The sequence below is a fragment of the Uranotaenia lowii genome, unplaced genomic scaffold (genome assembly GCF_029784155.1).
Source record: "Uranotaenia lowii strain MFRU-FL unplaced genomic scaffold, ASM2978415v1 HiC_scaffold_55, whole genome shotgun sequence".
Taxonomy (NCBI): Eukaryota; Metazoa; Arthropoda; class Insecta; order Diptera; family Culicidae; genus Uranotaenia; species Uranotaenia lowii.
In genome coordinates this window covers 13,655-39,398 of record NW_026598478.1, presented here as the reverse complement: position 1 = coordinate 39,398, position 25,744 = coordinate 13,655, and the positions used below count along the sequence as shown (strand labels likewise).

General features: G+C 36.2%; 1 protein-coding gene across 15 annotated transcripts in view; it reads left to right on the top strand.

Moving 5' to 3' along the window:
• Positions 1-18,266, top strand: part of LOC129760280 (uncharacterized) — a 96,874-nt gene extending 78,608 nt beyond the window's left edge. For all 15 annotated transcript variants that reach the window (XM_055757913.1, XM_055757908.1, XM_055757901.1 and 12 more), the window contains 4 exons: positions 2,727-2,923; positions 3,003-4,324; positions 4,389-5,286; positions 11,418-18,266. In XM_055757913.1, the coding sequence (XP_055613888.1) occupies positions 2,727-2,923; positions 3,003-4,324; positions 4,389-5,286; positions 11,418-13,112 (4,112 nt within the window). In that variant the 3' untranslated portion in view covers positions 13,113-18,266. The remainder of the gene's footprint in view (positions 1-2,726; positions 2,924-3,002; positions 4,325-4,388; positions 5,287-11,417) is intronic.
• The last annotated feature ends 7,478 nt before the right edge of the window (positions 18,267-25,744 follow it).

Below are 25,744 nucleotides of genomic sequence, written 5' to 3'. Positions count from 1 at the left end.
TATGCAACTCGTAGCAAAACTCGATTTTTTCAGCACTCGGTGATATCATAAATTTACGACGACTCGTGCTAAAAAACCACTTTTTGCCACTTATTGCATAAATAACTATTATTTGATTATAATTTCATCAAAACTGACTCCTTTTTTAAATGCTCATCTTACCATTTGAAAGATAAGTCATTTGATTTTTTATCATGTTAATTGTAATTTAGTAGATTTACATCCAGGATGAAATTAGAATTTAGTTATGACAACAATAATAGTTATTAAAAATGATGAATATGTAAATAGTTATGACAAAAAAAAGACCAGAAAAAAATAATGTTGAAAATGACAAAAATGAAAAATTACCATTTTCGTAACTTTTGTTTTTCTTTTCATATCCGTCATTTTGGTCTACAAAAATTTTTGATTTTTTTTTTGTAATTTTCTGTAATATTTTGTAATTTTCTGTAATGTTTCATCACTGTTGTTATCTGTCATTTTTGCCATTTTTATTTCTGTCATTATGTCATTTTGTCAATTTTGTCATTTTTGTTCTTCTTTTCAAGTTTTTATTATTTTTTGTCACTTTTAATCTCTTTTTTCTAATGTTTATCAATTTTGTAATTTTTGTCATTTTTGACATTTTTGTAATTTTTGTCATTTTTGTCTTCTTGTCATTTGTGTCATTTTTGTCATTTCTGTCATTTTTGTAATTTTTGTCATTTTTGTCATTTTTGTCATTTTTGTCTTTTTTGTCATTTTTGTCATTTTTGTCATTTTTGTCATTTTTGTCATTTTTGTCATTTTTGTCATTTTTGTCATTTTTGTCATTTTTGTCATTTTTGTCATTTTTGTCATTTTTGTCATTTTTGTCATTTTTGTCATTTTTGTCATTTTTGTCATTTTTGTCATTTTTGTCATTTTTGTCATTTTTGTCATTTTTGTCATTTTTGTCATTTTTGTCATTTTTGTCATTTTTGTCATTTTTGTCATTTTCGTCATTTTTGTCATTTTTATCATTTTTGTCATTTTTGTCATTTTTGTCATTTTTGTCATTTTTGTCATTTTTGTCATTTTTGTCATTTTTGTCATTTTTGTCATTTTTGTCATTTTTGTCATTTTTGTCATTTTTGCCATTTTTGTCTTTATGTTATTTTTGTAATTTTTGTAATTTTTGTCATTTTTGTCATTTTTGTCATTTTTGTCATTTTTGTCATGTTTGTCATTTTTGTCATTTTTGTCATTTTAGTAATTCTTGTCATTTTTATCATTTTTATGATTATTGTCATATTTGTCATTTTTGTTCTTCTTTTCAAATTTTTATCATTTTTTGTCAATTTTAATCTCTTTTTTCTTATGTTTATCATTTTTGTAATTTTTGTCATTTTTGTCATTTTTGTCATTTTTGTCATTTTTGTCATTTTTGTCATTTTTGTCATTTTTGTCATTTTTGTCATTTTTGTCATTTTTGTAATTTTTGTCATTTTTGTCATTTTTGTCATTTTTGTCATTTTTGTCATTTTTGTCATTTTTGTCATTTTTGTCATTTTTGTCATTTTTGTCATTTTTGTCATTTTTGTCATTTTTGTCATTTTTGTCATTTTTGTCTTTTTTGTCATTTTTGCCATTTTTGTCATTTTTGTCATTTTCGTCATTTTTGTCATTTTTTTTATTTTTTGCATTTTTGTCATTTTTGTTCTCTTTTCAAATTTTTATCAGTTTTTGTCACTTTTAATCTCTTTTTTCTTATGTTTATCATTTTTGTCATTTTTGTCATTTTTGTCATTCTTGTCATTTTTGACATTTTTGTCATTTTTGTCGTTTTGTCATTTTTGTCATTTTTGTCATTTTGTCATTTTTGTCATTTTTGTCATTTTTGTCATTTTTGTCATTTTTGTCATTTTTGTCATTTTTGTCATTTTAGTCATTTTTGTCATTTTTGTCATTTTTGTCATTATTGTCATTTTTATCATTTTTGTCATTCTTGTCATTTTTATCATTTTTGTCATATTTGTCATTATTGTTCTTCTTTTCAAATTTTTATCATTTTTTATCAATTTTAATCTCTTTTTTCTTATGTTTATCATTTTTGTAATTTTTGTCATTTTTGACATTTTTGTAATTTTTGTCATTTTTGTCATATGCGTCATATTTGTCATTTTTGTCATTTTTGTCGTTTTGTCATTTTTGTCACTTTTATCATTTTTATCATTTTTATCATTTTTGTCATTTTTATCCTTTTTGTCATTTTTGTGATTTTTATAAATTTCGGTAAATTTTGTCATATTTGGTAAAAAAATAATAGGAACAATTTGAATTTCAATATTATCTTCCTTGAAGTATATCCAAATTTAAAATTAACTTGTTTGAAAAATTAATTCGTTTTTAATTGTTTTTTTTCTGATTATTCTGTTAAAATAAATATTTTATTTAAAATTTATAGCTCAATACTGTTCATGTATCAAGCCATAAGATAATTCGAGAAATCTATTTCAAGTATTATGCAGACGCAGAACTTGAGTGCTTCTGAATCGAATTAATTGCCTAGTCCTAGACCCCAAAAAGTGATACTTTACAGAAATATACCGAACTTGTTATCAACGTTTCACCAACAACGTGTGATGCAAAGTACTTCACTTCTTTGTGTCAACAAGCCTGAAGTAAAGCAAAAGAATTGCACCACATCATAACTAATTCATTTCCGTGTGCTCTACACGCCACTTATCTCTCGTTCCTCGCAGCCAATTTCAAACCCGGACTAACACTGGCGGAGCAAGCCCAACAGTTATCGCAGCTGAAGAGCTCACCAAACATAAATATCTTTGCTGATAACGGCAACGGCGGCAACACCTCGACTTCGACTGTGACTGCTGCTGGTGGTTCTGCTGGCACTTCTTCTGGCATTGTTGGTAGTGGTAGTGGTGACTCAGCTAGTCAGGTAAAAATGCGTTTTTTTTTCTAACTACCTTAATCTCGTTCACTCGAATTCATTGAGTTTTGTTCTTTCGTTTCGGTAGGACGTGTTGGCCATGTTGCAGAATAACCTGGTGGACAAGGGCCAACAGCTGACGATTATGCCGGCCGGTGAAGCTGGAAGCAAGTCCAACAAGAAAAAAGCCCGGCCTATACCAGATCTCATTCCACTGCACAGTATTGGAAAGCTACATCTGAGCTCAGAGGCTGGCAAGACGTACCATTTGAACCCAGAGGTGACAATCAAAAGTCGAGTGGTGACGGATAGTGATAACAATAATTCCATCGATGGCGGACCATCCTCAAACAGTAAGCTGCAGTATGGGGGCGAGATTGAGGACGACAATCCAATCAATCTCACGGCCGATCAAAATGGGGACAAATCGCTACAGCATCAGTGCATCTTCTGCCAAATCTTGGTCCCATCGACAGACGATTTGACGATACACCTGAGAACGTTTCACAGCGAGGAACTACTTGCACTTTTGTTGCAGCAAAAACCCAACGAAGTTGCACCGGAAGAAGCGCTTCAATCTTATACGGCCGAGAGCTTAACCTTCGACATTTGGAAGCGAATTTTGGAGAAAAATCGCGCCATACTGGAGGAACAGGAAGCACGTGAAAGCGAGAGTGACATGCAGTCTGGCCAGTACAGCAACGACGAAGACGATGCAGAAACGGTCGAATCAGTCATCAGCAAGAACGAAACCTACTGTGGGGTGGAAACTGCTCCAGGATATGGAGAGGTCACTAAAAAAATAACAATCGATGAAGGCAACACCCAAACGGCAATTATGAAGAAGGTCTTCAAGTGTCCTCATTGTTCATTTTGGGCTTCGACGGCGTCTCGATTCCACGTTCACATTGTGGGTCACTTGAACAAGAAACCCTTCGAATGTTCTCTTTGTTCGTATCGATCGAACTGGCGCTGGGACATTACCAAACACATCCGGTTGAAAACGATTCGTGATCCAAGTCACAAAACGGCCCACGTGCTGATGAACGACGAAACCGGAAGACGGAACTACACCAAGTACAACCGTTACATAACGCTGATGAAGGTCAGCGACAGCAGCTACAAAGACAGCGGTTCGGCGTCCAAATCGATGATGGACGTAAGCCAGGCCGACTATCTGGCCATGTGCAAGGGGGCGGAATCGCCGGCCGGCATCAACACACTGGCCAAAATGTATTCCAGTGAAGAGCTAGCCCAGGCATTCAATTTGGCTAACATGAATCAGCTGGCACAGTTCGAACCAGAATTTTTGCAGAGTCTGATGGCAATGCCGAAAATGATTCCAATCGATGACGCGAAACCGATGTCCACACCGAAAGTGGCTTACAAGTGTAAAAAGTGCAATTTCAAGTTAGTATTAACCGATTGACGGCTTAAAAAGTTCAGGATAATTAAGTACTTTTTATGTTTTCAGACATCCGTTCCGCGAACTGGTGCTGCTCCACATCAAGTCGACGCACCAGACCGCTGACAAGCAGATCTCCGATGGCGAAATCGATCTGGTGCCGTGTGACGATCAGGACACCGATCAAATCATCCTGGTCGAGAGCTCCCCACCATCGACAAGTAACAATAGTGGTAGCCACAACAACAACAACAGCAACAAAAACAACACCAATAGTAGTACGCTTAATCCACTATCTCCGCTAAGACCATCATCAAGCTCACCACTACAACTATTGTCCGGTGTTAGTCCCAGAAATAATGACGGTGCTAGCATTGGCGATCTCACCGGTGCCTCCACCACAAATATTAGTTCAGCCGCCGCGGTCACGGCCACTCCGAGTGGACCTCCCGGTTTGGCGGCGATTGGTCCGGCCGGTTACAATAGTAACCATTATACTACTAACGCTACATTAATTGGTGTCGGATTAAACTTTACTCAGGCTATTGTAGCTAATGACAATCGGTTGGGAACTACCTTTGCTATCAGTAATACAATTCCTAGTGTTGGTGTATTTGGTGGCCAGGAGGTGGACAAGACGATATTCAGTGCTCGTGCAACAACTCCTCAGACTTCCATTGGGCCGAGTTTGGCCAACGCGATCAGTACCGATACTACTACTCCTCCCTGTTCTACTACCAATACCACTTGTACCATTACTACTAGCAATATCACTACTTCTACTAGTACTACTACAACTACCATCGCTAGTGGCTCCGTCTCTGCCAACGCCGTCCCTTCCGGAAGCGGGATGGGACCGGGGGCAGGAGCGGGCTCCAAGGGGACGACGTCTAGCTCGTGGCGTCCTAGCGCCCCGTATCGGTGCGGTCATTGTCATCAGGTGTCCAATTGGAAGCATGTCATCCAGGTATTCTTTTATTTCCCGATTTCAAAATTAATAATCACACACACACACACGCAGCGCGTGCTTCATGTTTGTTGTGTCCTTCTTTTGTTTTCATTTGCAAGTGTGTGTGTGCAAGTTTTGACACCCCCTTCTTCTTTTCTTTTATAGTTTAGCTTCATGTGTGTGAGCTTTACGCATAGATTAGAACCTTCATTGGAGTCGAAGAACTACCTTGGAATGTGTTCTTTGCAACAAACACCTGGAATTCCAATCTGAAATCTGAATCTGAAATTCAAATTCTGTAATCTGATAGCTGAAATCGTAAATCTGTGTTAATAAGTTTATCGGCCTTATCGGCGAAAAGTGATGTTGTATAAAGTAAGAACATTTCAAGATTATGAAATTTTATGGACGGATAAAAAAGTTAGAAGAAATGAAAGATGGTGAAAATGAGCGAGTGAAATTTTATTTAGAAGCATTTCCATCACATACCAAGTTTTTGTTCAGCACGGACCAACTACTATGAAGTGCTGAATACAGTAGTTTTTCGATTTTATCACTGTTCGATTTTACAAATACTCGCCAAATTCACGCTCGATTTTATCGCGCTTTTGAAATCACTCAGAAACCATTTCCAGGACCTTAAAACATTTAGGACCGCGAAGAAATTTAAGCTGAAAAATATCGATATTCGGCGTTCTATATGTTAGCAATCACTGGACCAAATGTTAGAAATTAAGTGACTTTCAGGTACCTGAAGTATTATGTTTAATTTCGTAGGATAGAGTTTTATTATCATATTTAAAACATTTGAATTAGGACTCTCGGTGTGACACATACTCGGTGAACGAAAAAACGAGATATCTCATATTTGGTCCGCAATGTGTTAATATTCATTCAAAAGCGTTGGACGTCTTTGTTCATGATATTTTTATGGTTTAAATAGTTTCAATAAACCCTGGTTTACACCTGCCGTCAAAATGAACGTGAAAAAAACTTATTTTGTTTACAAATCAAAACGCAACACAACTAGTGTGTGTAACATGGTGGAATCGATGGGGAATGATTGAAAGATGAAAATCTAACTGGTGGAATTTTAATCATGGCGGGGGAATTGGAATAAAAACATTTCTCGCAATGGTTAAACAACAAGACTAGTTGGATTTTTTATCTTTCAAACATTCCGCATCGATTCCACCATGTTAAATAATCTAGCTTAGTCGCGTTGTTGAGTTTTTGATGAAATATGATTTTTCACGTTCATTTTCACGAGAAGTGTCAATGGACCTTAATATGAAAATGTCATTGCACTGCTTACTTTAGCTGTACAGTACATATAGTGTTTAAAATCATCATTTGGATTTTAATAACGATTGTAATAATCGACTTAAGAATTTTAACGTCACGTACTAATGCTAGAGATGTTATTTGTGCTCAGTTATCCGCTTCAAAATAATGAACTTCGTTGGTTATGCGAATCATATAAAGATTTGAGAATTTAAGCGTTTTAGAAAAGAGATATGTGTTATCTGATTTTATTTTTTTAATTTGTTTATTTGAAAGTGACATGCGCAATACCGATTGGGCAGCTTTTAGTAATGTCTAACTAAATGGATATTTTTTTATCAAGATAAAATTCTTCCAGCTTTGTTTCAAAATATGTAAAAGGGACTCAGATTTTTTTTTTCTATATATAAAAATAAAAGGATTATCTGACCATTAAGCAAATTTCGAGAAACACACTTTAAAAGTCTAAGGAGAGCAAATTTTATTTTTCTTTTTTGAAAAAGGTTAACTTTTCAGTAAATCAAAGATATGAAGATAAAAATATTGAAATATGAGATTTGAAGAAGAAAATTTGTCCATACAGACTTCTTTGAATCTTTTTTTAAAATCAACATAATAGATAACAACTGTTAAATTACATGAACTCATGGTATTTCTATGACTTTATTTCAATATGCAGATGATATGCAAAAAATTAAAAAAAAAATTATTATTTATTGCTGTAACTTCTACAGATTTGGAAATCTATTTAATCTCAAGAATAACAAACATCTTACAGTACTCAATGAAAAATGTTTGAGAGAAATTAGCAAAATCGTATAGGAATAAATTAACAATTTTATTTTATTTTTTCGACGAGCTATCACTTTTCTAGACTCTAAATATTGGCTTCAAAATCGTTTAGTTGTGTTATTAATATAAAATGATGTTGTTTTTCTGAATCAATAATTGCTATACCCATTTAAAAAAGCGATATGAAGGGTAGTGGCTTGTAATGTAGCTCAGTTGGCAAGCCAGTTTTTTCCTGAGCCGATGTCCGTGAAGTTCGAACATCGTTGTACAGGATAAGATTTGCAATAACTGTCCGCCAACTGCAACGTTGATATAAAGTCTCGAATGCCACAAAGATGGTAAAGGACTATTATAAACAAAACAAAAAATATATATTCAGGGTTGCTAGTGATTTTTCGTTTTGAAATTCCCAAGTTTTTCCCGGTTTTTCTCGGATAAAAATAGTGATTTTCCTGGTTTTCAATACATAAATTTTAAATATGAAAACATGGCTCGTCAAACATTTTAACAATCGAGAAACGAGATCCGCAATGATATTTTAAAATTTTAATAATTTTAGAATTCTTTCGAGTCAAGTCACATAAGAAAAATATTGACTTCCAAAATTTTTCCAGAGCTGTACTACTAATAGCTGAAAATAATCAAAAATGAATCACCTTAAGAAAGATTTTTTTTTTCAAAAATCGTATTAACTTATCGTTATAATCAAACTACATAAAGTGAATATGATCCAAAACAGGAAAGTTTGATAAAAATTTAAAAACAAAATCATTTATCAGGATATCTATTCGAATGAGATGCGTTAGCTCAAATAAGAAATCATGTCAACAATACAAAAAATTCTCCTTCATTTGTTTTTTTTACAAATATTATCTTGAATATTTGCCTTCGTAAGTACTGTCATATAGATATCTATATAAACTTAAAAAAAAGGTTATTTTTTTAAACTTGGTTAAAAAAATCATAGATTTTCAGATAACATAAATTGGAGCAATTTAAGAGCGACGAATGAAGATATCTAAAATAACTCTTTCACAAAACTTGTTTCATTTTTGACATGAAAAATCATAAGCTTAAAAATTTTGCAGGATCTTTGAGTAACTTTTTTTTCTCCAAATATGTGAAAATGTTTTCATGTAGTTTTTAAGTCTGAGATGATTTGAAGCCGAATTTTGTTCATACCAATTAAATGTAAAGTTTCAAAACTTCTATTGGAAAAAATTTCTATGCTTCTAAAAGAGCTTTGTTATTTCACAATTAGTTGAACCCAAATATTTCTTACATACAGCCAGGCAGAATAATTGAATATTTTTTGCCTTTTCTATAATTCGGATTGCGCTTGATAAAACCATTTACATTCATTTCAACTGTTCTAAGGTCTCTCAAAGGCACTTTCCTGGATTTTAGTTAATGAACTTATTTATTGAACGCTATCTCAAAAACCTTTTGAGAACAAACATTATCGTCGCTCGGAAGTTTCACTGAAAATTCCATTAGTTTCCTTGAAGCTATCGAAAACATCGAAACTTCGCTGTACAAAACATAAAAATATCAAATTTTTACAAAACATTCCGTTGAATTCTCAGATATATTTTGATAATCGGTATAGTTTCGTGTTGAATTTTACTGAAGAAATTTCGAAAAAAAATGGTCTTACTGTCTCCATTAGGCCTTTAAAAGCCTCAAATTGAAATTAGTGTCAACGCTCTCAAAAAGTTGGAAAGCATTTTAAAATCCACAATTTAATGTATAACACTCGAAAGTATAAATTATGTGTTACATATTGTACACAAATAGGAATATACAAGTTTTCCAAGCCTCTTGTTTCGAGTTTATTAATGGTGTTGAGACTGATTTAGGTTACACTTTTTCCAATTACCTAGTATGAATATAACATCAATTTAAACTTTGCAATTCTGGAATTAGCTTCGCGAGCCACAAAAAACAACCTGTGTTAATAGATTATCACCGCTGTTTTTTTTATGATTTTAATTTTTTTTTTTTTTTTGTTTATTTGTGACACTTTACCAACGCTTTGGCATTCGTGTCAGTATTTTAATTTAATGATTAATGGCATTTCGGTGAAGTAATGCAAAGTCAGCCTATTTGGTCTTGTACGGCAAGAATGTTTCTCAAATCACGCTCTTGGCTCATTTTTAACACCTTCCATGCTTCCTAATCTAATCTATCCGTCTTTAATTTTCATTTCTTTCATTTGAAATTCTTTCTGTTAGAATGTATACTTCATCGATATGCCATTAATCATTAAATTAAAATCATAAAAAACAACCTTGGTTTAACGTTAACGACCCATGAGCTAGAACAAAAGTTGTAAAATTTTCAAACACATTTGAGCAACCCCTAAAGGTTAATGGGCCAAATGGGTTGAAATTTGTCACGGGACCTTTAGGCAGGCCAATTTTACCCCCAAGGTTATGGTTCTATTTCATTTTTGTTGAACCACCGTAATGTATGTGTTCTTAACAACGAAAAGTTTATCAAGTTCCTTATCAACTTAATATCTGGTGGAAGATCGGTGAAATTCAGACGCGTTTGGGCTACAAACAAATAATACAAATAGTCAGATCGGGTTAAAAGAAACACAGCCAGGAGAAAAAACCACTTCGGCTTAGGCTTTTTCTAAACATTTTCAATACATAAAAATATATAGGGGAGAATGGGAATACTTGATCCCCTTTTCTTTTTTTCATCATACATGAACCCGTAGATGAACCAGAAGCATTTTCGTGAGACGAAAAAACTGTGATATTTTTTTTATTTAAAGGAGACTTGATCCTCAATTCAGGGTACCCTGACCCTAGGCAAAAATCTAGTAAAATCTAAAGATTAAAGGTTCGTTGACTATTTTTGCCATATTATTTGTCCTTTCCCAGTTTGTAAGTATTAGACAAAGAGAATTCTAAAAGTTTATCCGCAACTTTAGAGTTGCATACTTTAAGGCGCAATTTTCAAGTTTTTAGATAAATACAGTATTTTGAGTTCTTTTTGATAGATAATTACTGGATGCACATTAGTTTTTGGACAAATATAGAGATCAGCATTGTTGTTTTGTTCTATTTTGCATATTTTTCTAGAAATTTGATATTTGTAAGACATTTCGGTTTCGAGATATAGCGAAGGAATCAAGTATCCCCACGGATCAAGTATCCCCAATGTCCCCTAAATGTGTGTCTATTCTTTTCTCCAAGTGTTTGTTCTCCTCTAAATGTACAAAACCGTGATTTGAAATCATTTCAGGGTGTCTGTTTTACCCGATTGTACCCTGGGATCAGACGATATTTTCAACTAAAACCCTAAATTTTTTGGATCAATTTTAAGCTTTTAAAACAGATTAGATCGGATTATCTTCTATTAGATCTTGAAGACAGTACAGTTACATATGAATCACAAAAAAACTGCTGCTAATAAAAATCGATTAAGACAAAATTTCAAAGGGATGGCACGATTGGCATTTGTTTGAACTGTTGATTTCGTGTCCGTTTTACTTTACGGGTGAAAATTTTAAAAAAAATCCCGTATATTACTTTTTTAAAACAGACTAAGAGCGTTTCCTCTTATGAGCATAAGCAACCTAGTTTGTTGTCGCTACAAGTTTTGCAGCTATTGCTCAAGATGAAAAATGACATATAATTCAGAACACCTTTCAAGACGAGGGCTTATAAAAATCTTTTATTGATTCTCTGAAAAAAAGTCTATAAGGAAATTATTGAATTTTAAACTGTGACTTGATTCAACATTTTATTCTATCTTCTTTTACCTGCTTCAATGCTGCCCAAGATTTTATTTCAGAAGTACTGAGTATTAGATCGCCTAATAAGACTATGTAGTTTAGTTACCCTGCTTTTATGTCTTATGCTTAGCTCGTTTAATTCACTTTGCACTCTGAAACCCAAGCACAAGTAGACGCACAAATTTAGACTATGTTTTGTGATGCACTATCATTTTCAATCATAATATGATTTATATTTTTTTATTTTCTTTCTTTAGAAGCATGTTACAGACTGATGAATCGCCGTGATTCCAAATCTAAATCCTTGGCTCTATCATTTCAGAGACACTGCCGTTTAAAGCATAATGGCAACGTGCTGATCGAGATGGTTAATAGTAACAACAACAACATCAATCCTTCCACAAGTAGCAACAATCCCACAAGCACGAACAACAACAATAACAGTAATGCTGCTGCCGTCACTAAACCGCAGCATCAACAACCGTCGGCGCAAAACGTAACTGACACACGCAATTTGAAGCTAGTGCGTAAGCCATTTCAATCATTCGACTCAGTTTCACAGGATATCCCCGTACACCCGGTCACGCTGCACCCGATAGAGATCATCCCGGAGGTCAGCTTGGTCGTTCAGGATTTGCCGATCGTTGTTCCGCCTCCGCCCCCGTTGGCCAGCTTCGGCAGCAGCAGCAACACCAGAAGCAACGCCCACCATGACATGGTCACCCTAAGCCCTGCAGTATTTTCAGCACCGCCACCCCTAGTTCCCATGACATTTATCAACCTAACCGAGGACGCGCCATCGTCGTTGGAACTTCACCCACAGTACGCGCCGCCGCAGCCGATGATGATCGATGACTGCATGCTTCCCAGTGATACTGACCTAAGCATGGAAACGGAACCAGATGAGCCACGCCCACCGGCACCCGCCACTCGCACCAAACGATACCAGTGTGAGGCGTGTCCCTACGTCACGGACAGCAGGACCCAGTTTGCCTATCACAAATCCTTCCACAAGCCACGTGGTGACCCCTATAAATGTAACATTTGCTCGTATAATGTAACCAAGAAACACCTGTTAATCCAACACCAGAAAACGCACGCAGAAAAACCCACGTTCACCTCCAGGCCTTTGTCCAAATCTAGGATTACCGAATGCAATGGTGAGCAGCCGCCGAAGTCCAGTAGTAGTGGTCTGATGCCAGCGGAAATCCTCGACCTCACCAAGAAAATGAACGCCGAAGTGAGCATAACTCCAGCCGTCGTCGCCAGCAGCATCGCAACATCAAGGATGCACGTAGACCCTAAGGTGGTCTATTACTGCACCAACTGCCCGGCAAGATACTTTGATGAAAGTGAAATCGTAATCCATCAAAATAGACACATACAAACGGAAAAGTACAAGTGCGATCTGTGCTCGTTCTCTACGTGCGACGAATCCGGTATCGCGTCACATCGAAACGTCCACTCCCTGAACTACCACAAGGGTACCAAAGAGCTGAGGAAGCACAATACCGAAAGTGGAAGTCATCCACGGCCGAAAATAATCAAAATCAGTGGCGCCGTCCCGATTTGGGTCGTCGAACAGGATTACGAAACCCACAACCTTGAACCCAGAACCAACAGTCCAGAGCCGGAGCAAAACCTCCAACGGAGACCGGCTCGGTCCAAGAACGGCAGCCCTTCAACGCTGACAGCCGTTACCGAAATTACCAAGGAACCGAAAGTGTACAGCTGTGAGCACTGCGACTACACGGACAGTTCCGAATGCTCGTTCAAAGATCACGTCAAGCTGCATTTTTCCGCCATCCTGTTTCCCAAGGCCGAAAAATATCTGGCCCCGCAGAACGAAAGCCAAGCTGGCGGCGATCGACCCTTCCAGCTGATAGCGACCTCGCTCGAGAATCCGGATCAAAGCTTCGCGCTGAACTACGACCACTCGGACGACGACGACGGCAGCGACCTGGAGGAGGGCGACGTTAATGAGTGCAGCACCGATAGGATAATCATTGAAATTTGAACCTACACAAACATAAGTAAGACCACATCGCACTACACGCAGCACACTTTTGTTACCGCAATACTTTGTAGCCCTTAGTAGCTAGCGATGCCCCGTGATGATCAGCAGTATAACAACCCTCCACCAAATCCGTAACACGTGCCGTGAAACGGTGCCCCAATATGTGAAAATGGAATATAAGGTTTTGGGGTTTGACGGCTCGAGTCGCCGTTTACACCCTCGCTGTTTTTTTATATGGAGTTGCAAACCATTTCACGAAGATTTCCCGAGGATGTTAGGTTTCTTCCGGGTCTTGTCGCAGTTCCGATTGACCGTGACTCAATGTTTTTCAATTACGCGTATCGGAAGGGTTAATTTGTTGTGCACCACCCAGACTACTCCATGGTCTTCAACCAGAATTCCGTAGCAAAGGCATTCCTAAGTCCTAAGTCTGCTACGCAACTTAAAACGTTACTTGTGTAATTTAACGGTTGATGGTGTTGGAAATGTAAAAGTTTTTCAAATACTTTCATTAGGCTAGGTTGATTTGACCAACGTTGTTAAACTTGTACCAAGCTGGTTAAACGACAACTTGTTATACTTTTTCGTAGGGTGTATTCAGTAGAAGAAAACACTTCTTGATGTTAAAATTGTTTGAAAACTTGTTTATTCATTCAGGCATATAGATAAACACATTAAGTTAGCCAATTACTCAATGTGTCTACTTTCGTTTACAAATATTCTCTCCAGGTGAGATCTTGATCGGGAGCATACCGCAATATAAGCCTCGATATTGAAGCCCACGCCTCACAGATGGAAGCCTTCAGAGAATCGATACTTGGGTTAGAGCGGCGGTCGGGGAACCGGGGTAAATTACCCCAAATGGGGTAAAAGTGAAATTCTTGGGGGTAACAGTGAATATTTTGTGAGTGAAAAGTGTATATTTTCATTTTGCAATTTTATGAATTTATTTGTTTTATTTCGAAAGTAAAGGATTAAGCGGCATATGCAGAAGTAAATAATTCCCCCTGAGGCATTCAAATAACACGCTTTGAGAGCTCGCTTCGTGTTATCGGAAAGGTTTTTTTTTGCTCTTCGTCATGGGGTAATATCAACTTAAATAAAAATGTTTTGGGGTAATGATTCAAAAAGTTCCCCGACCCCTGGGTTAGAGGATCCACAGGCCTCCGCTTGAACGTACGCCCATATCAAATAGTTGAGGGTTTCAAATCCGGACGGCTCAGGGTCCAAAGATCCTTCGGCCAAAACTTCATATTCTCCTCAGGTTAGGTTAGTTCCGTTTCCAGGTATGGCATGAGCTGTATCTTGTAAGAAAAAAATATTCTCGGGTTCACCTTAGTTTGCTAGAAACCACAGAAGCATCTGATCCCTCAAAATGTCTATGTAGCCTTCAGTATTAAATTTTACTCCAGCTTTTATGAAAACAGGAAGCATCTTCAATCCATTCGAAGCAACCGCTTCAAATACCATGACTCTGGTGGGATGCTTGGTAGTAATCTCGAATTCCAAATTCTCTGGAACATCCTTAACTTTCAGAGGTGAAACATACAGATCCGTACGTGAATTGGGCACCGAATCAATCGAAAAATTTCTCGTCTTTAAACATGAGGATCAGCTGCTACTTCTTCAACTAAGAAAGCAATCGTTTGAAGCGCTCAAGTCTCAGTGCTTTAACCCAGCAAACATGAAATCGAATCAGAAATGATATCTTAAGTCGTTTACAATGGTGTTGCGAATCGCAATTCCAACTGCATAGTAAAAAGATCGTATAAAATGTCGTCTGAAGTCAGTTTAAATCGGATATGATAGAAAGTGCGCCATGTTGGTAATTTGGAAATGATGTCGCTCCCGCACGGGCTTCAAATGAGAAAATCTCTGTAACCAGCAATGAATCCGATGGCTGAAAACGTACATCGAAACAGCAAAAGAATATAGCTGCAAAAATGTTTACTGGAAATTCACTTTGTTATCAAATGGCACTTCGCTCTTGACCTTGATAATGCATTCAAGTCATCTTTGCCCAATCGTTGCATATATAAACTTGATATATTGGCTTCCTTAGCCATCTGGATATCTTACTGCATTCCGCCTCACTTTCGTCTTGACCATTTTTACCACTTTTATAGTGCGTGCAGACCGTTGCCATCCACTATCCTGCTTCCGAGGACATGGTCCATCGAGGAGAGAACGTTTAAACAGTCGCTAGATGGTAACCTAAGGCCACCGCAATAGGCGATGGAAGCGAAAAGTTATTCTTTCCTTAAGAAAAACCCATAAGATCTGTCAAAAGTTGGGTTAAATTTTAGCTGCATTCCACTTGCACTTGTGGAAAACTATCACCCAAATTCGGCACCGCTTCCATCACCTATTTGTTTGGGAGATTTTTGGCCGAGAAGCAAACTGATCACTATCTCCTTCGTATACATATTGCCGATATAGCGCATTCTGTACTACTGCATTGTTTACGTCAATTGACAGATGAAGGTTAAAGCTAATACACACCAAAAAAAACCCTCAAAAATCGTCAAAACAACCCAAAACATACTGCTAAAAATTTTGCATTTTTTAGGGGTCATACTGTAGATAGAAACAAACATTTTGGCCGCTTAAGAACGGCAATTAGCTGAACAAAAGCTGAGCAAATGCGTTATTGCTGTTTCAGCTTACTGGCTGAATAAAGACAAACTGAAAGCATCTTTCAGCGTTTGAAGAAGTCTTAGTGTAGCCAATGGGATAAGTTGAAAAATTGTTTTAACACACCTTTTCAGCCTTTGTTCAACCATTCGCTACCATTAGAATTTGACAGACTATAAACTGTGGTAAAGCTGCCATGCATTATGGTGGCTAGATTGAAATGAGAGGAAAATTTTCGTTTCCTTATAGGCGATGGAAGCGCTCACGAATTTGGGTGATGGTTTTGCATTAGTGCAAGTGGGATGCAGCTATAATTTCACCCAACTTTTGACAGTTCTAAAGGGGGTTTTCTTAAGGAGAGAAAGAATAACTTTTCGATTCCATCGCCCATTGGATGCCATTTTTTATATTTTCTTATTCAGCTTGATTATGAAATGAAGAGTGGATTTTCTCACCAATTGGATTTTTGGTGCCCAATATTGAGGAATACATCTTTTCTTCTCCTAAAAAGATCATTCTTCCCACATACATAGAATAAATCTGTTGAGGTTGAGAGGCATTTTAGTCGCCTAAGAAAGACAAATTTTCATCGCATTACAGACTTCATGATTGGGTCTGCATACTGCGACATGCGACCAACAAGCCGGAGTTTTGAAGTTCGGAGCAGTTGCAACGAAAAAAACATCACTGGAGAAAAATGGGTGCCAAACATCAGACAAAAATTGGTCATTTTTTTTTGTTGATCAGTCAATTGAAATTGAATGACGTTCGCTGAATAACTTCTCCAGATCAAGATGATTGAGGGCTGAATACACGTAGCTTAGTGAATTTTGGAGGCCTTCTTTCAGCCAGATTGCTGATTAAAAATTGAGGTACGATTTTTTTAGCGCTTTTTCAGCAAGAAATTGTTTTTTTTTTTTGGTTTCGAGGAATCCCTTAAGCACATCCTTATGATTATGTATTAAGAGTTCTTCTAGCTTATGGACAAGTCTTGTTAATTCTTTTACAGATGATGCAAACGTTAAGTGAACAACGCGAACGCTTTCTATAGTCGTGCCCAAGTTTTCCGCCGAATTCAATGATCAAAATCTTATCAATGTAAAAAAAACGGTGTCCATAATACTTACTAATGACCCTTCCAAGTGCTTTTAGCCATTATATTTCCCTTTTTTAAAAATCTTGTATTGAACAATTCTGAATTTATTTGGTCAAAAACAAGCATCCAATAAATCGAGCATTCCTTGGGAAGAGACAGTGAAATGGTTTGCCATCTCCTTTCTTTTATTTTGCTTCCTAGAATAAGTCATCTAAGATTCCCTGTTAGTTGTAAACACTTAAACAAGGAGTGAAGGTTCTTCGTAGTTTGCCATTCAACCAAAATTGGAACAATGAGAAAATCTCAAAACCCCAGTACAAATTGTATTATGAATTTTCCCTCTTTAATTGTTTTTTTTTTTTCGTTTTTTATTGACTATAAGTGACCAAATTTTTGTAAGCACAAATAATCGTTAAATTTATTTTAGTTTAACAAAACAACAGTAGAAATGATTTGGTTTTTCGTATCGTGTTACCATTGCGTTAAAAGTAAATAGAAAATTTGTTGATTTATTTTAATTAGTAGCGCTTAGCATAAACAAAATCTAAAACTGCAACGGCATAAGTAAGGCGAACGTAATCGGTCCCTGGTTAAAACAATAGCTTGTTTCTCATAACGTAAACCGTAAGTGTAGGTACATACCTTTAAGTTAATCACTAACCTACACACAACAACAGTACAGACCATACATAATATGGAAAAAGGGCTTTAACAGGATTTAAAATTCAATATCTAATAGCCATATAAGAGTACACACATGAAGCATAACAGATAAACTTAAAAAAAAACATACATTCTGCACCGTATCCCGAGCATTTTAGCGACAGTAAAGATCCGTTACCGCAATTCAAACCTTACAAAGCACAAACAAAGGCACGTCGTTTTGTACGGAAGTTTTACGAAAAAGCATCAGAATTCGATTAGTATTATTCACTTTTAGTAGTCAGTTTGTTTGATAGATCGTAGAAAACGTGGGACAAATGAATAGTAGGGTTAGAGATGCAAATATGTGTCTGTAGCAATTTAGATCCTTTAGTCGTTAAAATCTTTCTAGAATTCCATTTCCTTACCAAGTGTAATTCGTCAAATTGGACCATATTTACCAGCATAATGCAATGCAAACAAAACAAAACAAAAAACACAATCGGAGCCAAAGTGGTTTGAAAAATCAAAATTATTTAAGTGAAGCTAGCTTGTAACAATCTTGAGCGTAATTAGATGAATTGAAAGTAAAACTAGCCAGAAACGTGAGAAAATTCACAATGTTTTTTTTTCGTGAGGAAGAAATGATTCGGACGATTGGATGAAGATTCGTATTTAATGTGTAAATAAGATACATATATTTAGATGTAAAATTTGTTGTTGATTTTGATCTGTAAAAGTCGTGTTGAATAAAATATATGGTTATTTATAAAAAAAAACAATTACACGATCTACTTATTTAATAATATTGAACACATCCCTCGGTAATGAAAATTGACTCTACCAACAGTTCCTACTTCACTGCTAATAAATATATCACATGTGAAAAGGGTATCAAAGACAAAGTAAACAAAACCCGTTTTCAGAGGATTCAAATAGCCCAATATGAGCACTACCTATCACAAAAAATGGTTTTTATTTTATCATTTTCCGATAGCTTTCAAATGCAATTTGAGCAAAGGATCTAAAAGATACTTAGGTATACAGTGAGCGAAATAAGAATAGCACCACTATGTGTTTTGCTTGTTGAAATATTGAAGATTGAAAATGACGAAAAAATTTTTCTGAATTGCTTAACGGATTATTCAAGCATAAGTTTACTTTTTTTGGACGTAGCAATTGGCGTTGAGGACCAAAATTGTGAAAAAAGGGGTGCGAAATAAGAATAGCACCACTTGAGTTTTTCAATAAAAATAAGATTATTTAAAAAAAATTACTGTGTAAAAGTGAATAATAATGCTTCTACAAATTATTTGAATAGATAACTGCATTTAAAGGAGTTTTACAGAATTCCAAAGGTTTTAAAAGGTTTTAATAGGGGGTTTTAAGAGATCCTCCATGGTATAGACGTAGCCTCGGTGGCGATACCAGGCTGTGACCAATTTTAGTCCAAACAACGAAACTGCCATGTATGCGTCTCACATGTCTGCTCTCGAATTCCTGATGAATATGGTTAGTGTAACAATGTCGCTTTTCGTTGAATCCGGGTTTTCGGGTTTATAATAAAAACTCACTTTCAACTTTAAATCACTCTTTAATGTTTTTCCGCACGACACTCGATTACTTGACCAACTGACTTTCTATCATGGACATACATAGACCACCACAGTTTCTCTCGTTTTGTTCGCTCCTCTCGTATCTAGTCGGTATTCGCGGATACTGCTTAAAACTCAACCCGTCATCTTTATTGATGGAGCAGTGTTGCCTCTACATCCCTTTTCTTCTGCGAAAAAAATATTAAAACATAAAAGAGGGAAAGAAAAAAAAATTAAGTGTGGATAAATATATTATACATTACCTAATCCTTATACTTTTGGGGAATTCGAATTGTTCTCTTAGATAGTTTAGAAGCTTGTATTTCTGAATCATCATTATGATTTGATGAAACTTGTTTCCTTTTGAGTGGTGAAGAGATTTCTGGGCCCTCTGTAGATTCATCCGAAGAAGATGCCGACGAATCCGAAACTGAATCGTCTATCTTAGACGATGATGGCCATTTCTTAACATGGGACACTGGTCGACGATATTTCACTCCTTCTTGACTCTGGACAGTAACTTCGCCGCCCTGTCTTGTGATGACCTTAAATTTTTTCATCTTAAACTTTGGCTCTAATTTGCCGCTCTCGTAATTCTTAATCATCACTTCATCACCATCAGAAATGTTAGAGGTTTTCGCTTTTCTCCGCATATCTGCATAAAGCTTGCCTTTGAATTTCTGGATTGCATCTTTGTCGCGAATGTCATCGTCACGGTACCAAGCTGGATCTGTTTTGGTCACCAAACTAATTCTCTCAAATTCCTCCTCATGGTAACAACACCGGGGTGACCCCGATGGGCTATGTTCAAAGCTTTAGCCTGGAGTTTTTTTGGTAGGATTATGCGATCTTTTCTCACTACTATTCCGTTGATTATACCAAATTCTTTTGCAAAAGCCTGATAACGACTGACCAATTTCCAGTTTCGATAGCATTCATCACCTTTTTTAGATCCTCATCATTGGTGGTCTCGGATTGAATAATGCCATATTCGTTTTCATCCTGGTGGTGCACCGGTAGTGCACCAAGTGCTGTCAAAACGTTTTTTTTATATGAAGATGACAGCGGTTGGTGCACAACCATCTTTCCACCAGATGAAAACGAATATGGCATAAGTTCGAGCGTTATGGCCATAGGAGTTTCACCAATAGCAAACAAGTAGTGTTCAGTTGACTCATCAAATGCATTTTAAGATCCTTCACATAAACGAGACAAAACATCAGAAATGTTGGAAACACCAGGAATATGTCTCACCGAAAAGTTGTAGGGTTGAAGGCGTAAGGCCCATCCTTCTGCTCGAGAGCATGCTCTTTTCCCGTCCTGATGTTTGCCTCCATAGATAAATTCCAGAGTCTTGTGGTCTGTGAAGATAGTGAAAGTAGCTCCGAAAAGATAAGGGTAAAATTTTTCAACGGCCCAAACAACGGACAAAGCCTCACGCTGGGTTTGTGGATAGACTCTTTCTGCCTTTGTCAATCCTTTGGAGGCAAAACTAATAATTCGGGCCGTACCAGATGCATTTCTTTGGGTGAGTACCACTTCTAACCCTACAGGGGATGCGTCAACATATAATTCGATTGGATCTTTTGGATCGAAAAATCCAAAACAACGACAGCTGGTACGAATGCTTAAATTTAGACGCCATTTTGGAGAAAAAAATTTTACACACCAGTACCACCACCAACGTACCTTGTCGATCGTACTGGCTGCGCCAAAATTGTAACAACGTCGCTTTCCGTTGAATCCGGGTTTTCGGGTTTATAATAAAAACTCACTTTCAACTTTAAATCACTCTTTAATGTTCTTTTACACGACACTCGATTACTTGACCAACTGACTTTCTATCATGGACATACATAGACCACCACAGTTTCTCTCGTTTTGTTCGCTCCTATCTCCTATCCTATCCTCCTATCGCTCGTATCTAGACGGTATTCGTGGATACTGCTCAAAACTCAACCCGTCGTTTTTATTGAGTGTTGCCTCTACAGTTAGTAGTAATGATATAATCGTCGTACCTACCGAATTTGCTTTGTACTTTCGACGAGGATGCAGATGGGTTTTTACCAGTGAACGACTCCACCGAGCAGGAGCAGGAGTCATAGAATCGACGAGAGCCTGAGGGTTGTCTCAGTTGTGTATAGTAGAATTCTAGACCTTCTGTTTGTGAATAACCCCGATTTAGCTGATATTTTACACCCTTCAAATGCAATTTTTAATACCGACCGACATCATCATCCTACTGTTTTACTGCTCGACTATTTTTCTAACGAGCTTACGGATCCTGTTAGCCCGCATAGACTAAATCTAGATTTTATGCACTGTGATACCGACCGTGTTATGGAAAAGTTACAGGACACAAGGCAAATACTTTTCGAAGAACTGAACATCCATGTTTCTGTATCAACCTTCTATGATCATCTCTGGGACGTCTTACGCATTCACACGCCGCCTAAACGACTACACCGACACCAGCCTTACTAGCTCCCTTGATGGAATTCTGAGTTACGGAAGAGCCGCAACATAGTTCGCAAAGCCCGTAAACACTACCTTCGAGTCTGAACGGACCAAAACAGGTCAATGCTCTCAAGGCTAGAGATTGAATATTCGATTCATCGCAACGCTGTATGGTTTTTTATTTCAAATATTGTCTTTTAATATTCCGGAATAATGAGTTTCAAGCATGGAAAACGATCCTAATTTAAGTTTGATAAAGTCTCTATAATGAAGAAAAAAAAAAGTTTGATGAAAACTAAGAATAATAAACTGGATACAGATTTCACAATTCGGTCACAAACAACATATTTTGTATTTTTTTTTAATTTGGAACCATAGAACATCGAAAACGATTAAAATCTAGGCTCACCAATTTTTTTCCGGCAGAGCAAATCCGTTTTTTATCTATCAACAAGTGAGAACATTTTTGAAAAACTGTAGTAGAATTATGGACCTGGAATAAGATTTCGACGTTTGGCCTTAGTTCTGAGTCGAGGTTGTTACTCTTGATTCGTCTTAATCGTTCATCAAAATTTAAGTAATAATTTAAAATTTTGAGTTTATAAAAGACTGACATTTTTGGACCCTCATTGGGGGGGATTTAACTTCCAATTCTGAAAATTTATATCGAGCAACACGATCTGGATCACGCTCCGGTTGTTATCGGACAACCTTGATAGTAGGTAAATGTGTTTCTTGTCACATTTCCTAACTTTCAGGCTCAAAATAAACTTTTGAATTAATATTTCGAGAGTCTTGAAAAATTTCCAGCCAAAAAAACACAACCGTCATCTACGGCCACAGCCTACCAAGTCAATTCGAAACGGATTTCAAAGATTGAATACAAAGTGAGATAAGTTATTCGGCGAACGGCCAACCAGTGAAATCTGCGGGACAAAACAAGTCAAAATAGGTGGCTGGTGATGTTCATTTTAAAATTTACTCTTAAAAATCGTTTTGTAACTCAAAATCTAAACATTTTTGAAAGAAATTCGAGTTTTTTTATTTGACTAAGCAAATAATACATAAACCCGGGTAAAATCCGGGAAGTTTTGAAAATATCTGGCTATCACGGTTGTCGTACTTCTCAGTAAATTATTCGGATATAAATTTCCGAAATATTTTCACTTCCGAAAAACGCGACCGTTAATCTCAAGTTTTGTTAACAGACTGACGCTTAATCGGCTGTCTCCTTTTTCGTTGCGCTTTCGTTCAGTTTCGTTCTATTATTACACGATACGCAGCTTTAAGTCATTTTTCGGAATTATATTCATATCAACTGAAATGATACTCATAATTCATACTTACTCATTTTCATCATAAATACTTATTTTACTATAATCACTACATTACCCCTCGTCTCTACCCTTCAAAAGCTTAGTTCGATTGAATGTACACTGAAATTTTTAATTAAAAATATCATTTTGTTTAGAACCATGATAATATATAACTCTAAAATTTTCTCTTCTCTTATTTTTATTTTCTTAGCATGTTGACACTATTTTTTCATTTCTCTTTTCTTTTTTTTTACCTTGTGTGTTATAAACACACTTTTCAGCTATTCTTTGTTTTCTCCTTTTTTTTCTTCGCATATTTTCATCTTATTTTTTTTTAAGACTAAATCTTGTCCCAAACTTTATTTCATGTTGCATTTCTTTTTTCTACTTATTTGTTTTCCATTTATTAATCCTTTTATCCACTTCTCTGTTCGATCTTAACCTGTTTTTGTCTTCTACTTTTAATTTTATTTTTTTCATCGTTTGCTATAATTTCTTAACTTTTTTTACTCTGTTCTCTCTCCTGCTATTTGTTTTTCCTCTCTTTTCTCCTTGTTGCGTTTTTCGATTTTAAATGCGACTATTATCTCCAAAGTTGATCAACAGAATCCGGTATTCATTTTTTAAGAGCCGGAATATTTGTCAATTTTTGTTTTAATATTCTCATCGAAGCATGAAATCTTATTTTTGATATATTGAGTCTTGCATAGGAAAAAAGACTCTTCAGTGAGCCATCATCTCGATATCCTGTATCGGTCAGTTTTTTTTTAATCTGAATATTAACCGAATAATTTATTTATCAAATAATATCAAAACTCTCTTTCAATTCTGAGATTTCCATCAAATATCAAATAATATCAAAACTCTCTTTCAATTCTGAGATTTCCATCAAAGATAGATTCATCATCTCAATATTCAGAGTCCTCCGTATGAATATAACCCGTATTATCAAGTTTTGTCATTCGAGTTTTGCATCAATCCTCATCCTTATTTTCTATGTGTTTCATCAGATAGAAATGTTCTGAACTATTCTCAGTCTTCCTCTGATATTAATCAGTTATAATTTTTCGGCAGATTCTTGGAAAAATAAGTTCCCATATTTGATAATCCCAAATGCTTCTTCCACTCAGCATCTCAATATTCTGATTCAGAATCTTTCATTTAAATATAAACCGACGCGACGTATTCATCACTTTTGTCGTTTGAATCCCTCGTCGAACCATAAATTCCCATTTTTTTAATTTCCGGAATCTATCACCGGAGATAGACTTTTCATCAAATCAAGAGTTGTGTGTGACCATATTCGAGTCTTTCATCGGCATAACCAAAACAATAATCGTGAAATCAAATCTCAACTGAGTTTTTCATCTTAATATCGAATCACAATCCGAGTCTTTCATCGGGATATCAAGATTGATCCGAGTCTTGCATCGGAATTACCAAAACAATAATCGAGATTTCAAAACTCTTCGGAGTCTTCCATTGGAATATCTCATCCACATCCGAGTCTTTTATCGATCCGAGTCTTTCATCGGAATACCGAATCAAAGCCCGAGTCTTGCATCGGATTATAATTACGTTTCGAAACATCTAAATATATCTGAGTCTTTCGTTGAAAAAAAAATCATCCGAGTCTTTCATCGGAGTATCCAAACGCTCCGAATCTTTCATCGGAATTACATAATTGATCCACTTACCGAGTCTTTCATCGGAATATCATATCCGAGTCTTGCATCGGGAATATGAATAACTTTTCGAGTCTTACATCGAAATATATAAATTTATCCGAGTCTTTCATCGGAAAAAAAATCATCCGAGTCTTTTACCGGAGTTTTCAAACGATTCCGATTCCTTCATCGGAATTACGGAATTGGTCCACTTACCGACTGCGCCATTGTCGTACTTCTCAGTAAATTATTCGGATATAAATTTCCGAAATATTTTCACTTCCGAAAAACGCGACCGTTAATCTCAAGTTTCGTTAACAGACTGACGCTTAATCGGCTGTCTCCTTTTTCGTTGCGCTTTCGTTCAGTTTCGTTCTATTATTACACGATACGCAGCTTTAAGTCATTTTTCGGAATTATATTCATATCAACTGAAATGATACTCATAATTCATACTTACTCATTTTCATCATAAATACTTATTTTACTATAATCACTACAACGGTCAGATATGACTTTTCTCGAATTCTTTATATGTATGTATGTATTGTATCCACCTTGGGTTTACGGCAGCGCCGCGGTTGTGGCAAAAAAAATAACCCACACGTCCATCTTGGCTACCACGCAACACAATCATAACCACTCAATGAGACTTCTAATGGAATGGAATCGTAAGCAGAGGCACTAACGGTATCCAGGGTGAAAAGGGGAAAAGTCTCGAGAAGCTATAACCATATTGTTGACTAACCACGATAGCATGCAAATTATAATTCCGCCTCCAAGGTTTCCGAAAAAAAGAGTGCGTTCTTATTTTACAAAAAGTGATCAAATACTTTTATTTCAAAGTAGTCGAAGATTCCTTTGAATTCAGCTACAGTATTTGAAAGACCCAAATACTAGTATTTCACTAGCTACTTGCTAGCATCCTCAGTGGGTTATCGACTCGAGTCGATAACCCACTGAGGATGCTAGCAAGTAGCTAGTGAAATACTAGTATTTGGGTCTTTCAAATACTGTAGCTGAATTCAAAGGAATCTTCGACTACTTTGAAATAATAGTTTCATTCAGCTAAGAGGTTCTTCAAACCTTTGATTATTAGTGACAATGGCATCCACGCCTAGTGAACCAAACAAATTTATTAGATGAGTCGATAACCCACTGAGGATGCTAGCAAGTAGCTAGTGAAATACTAGTATTTGGGTCTTTCAAATACTGTAGCTGAATT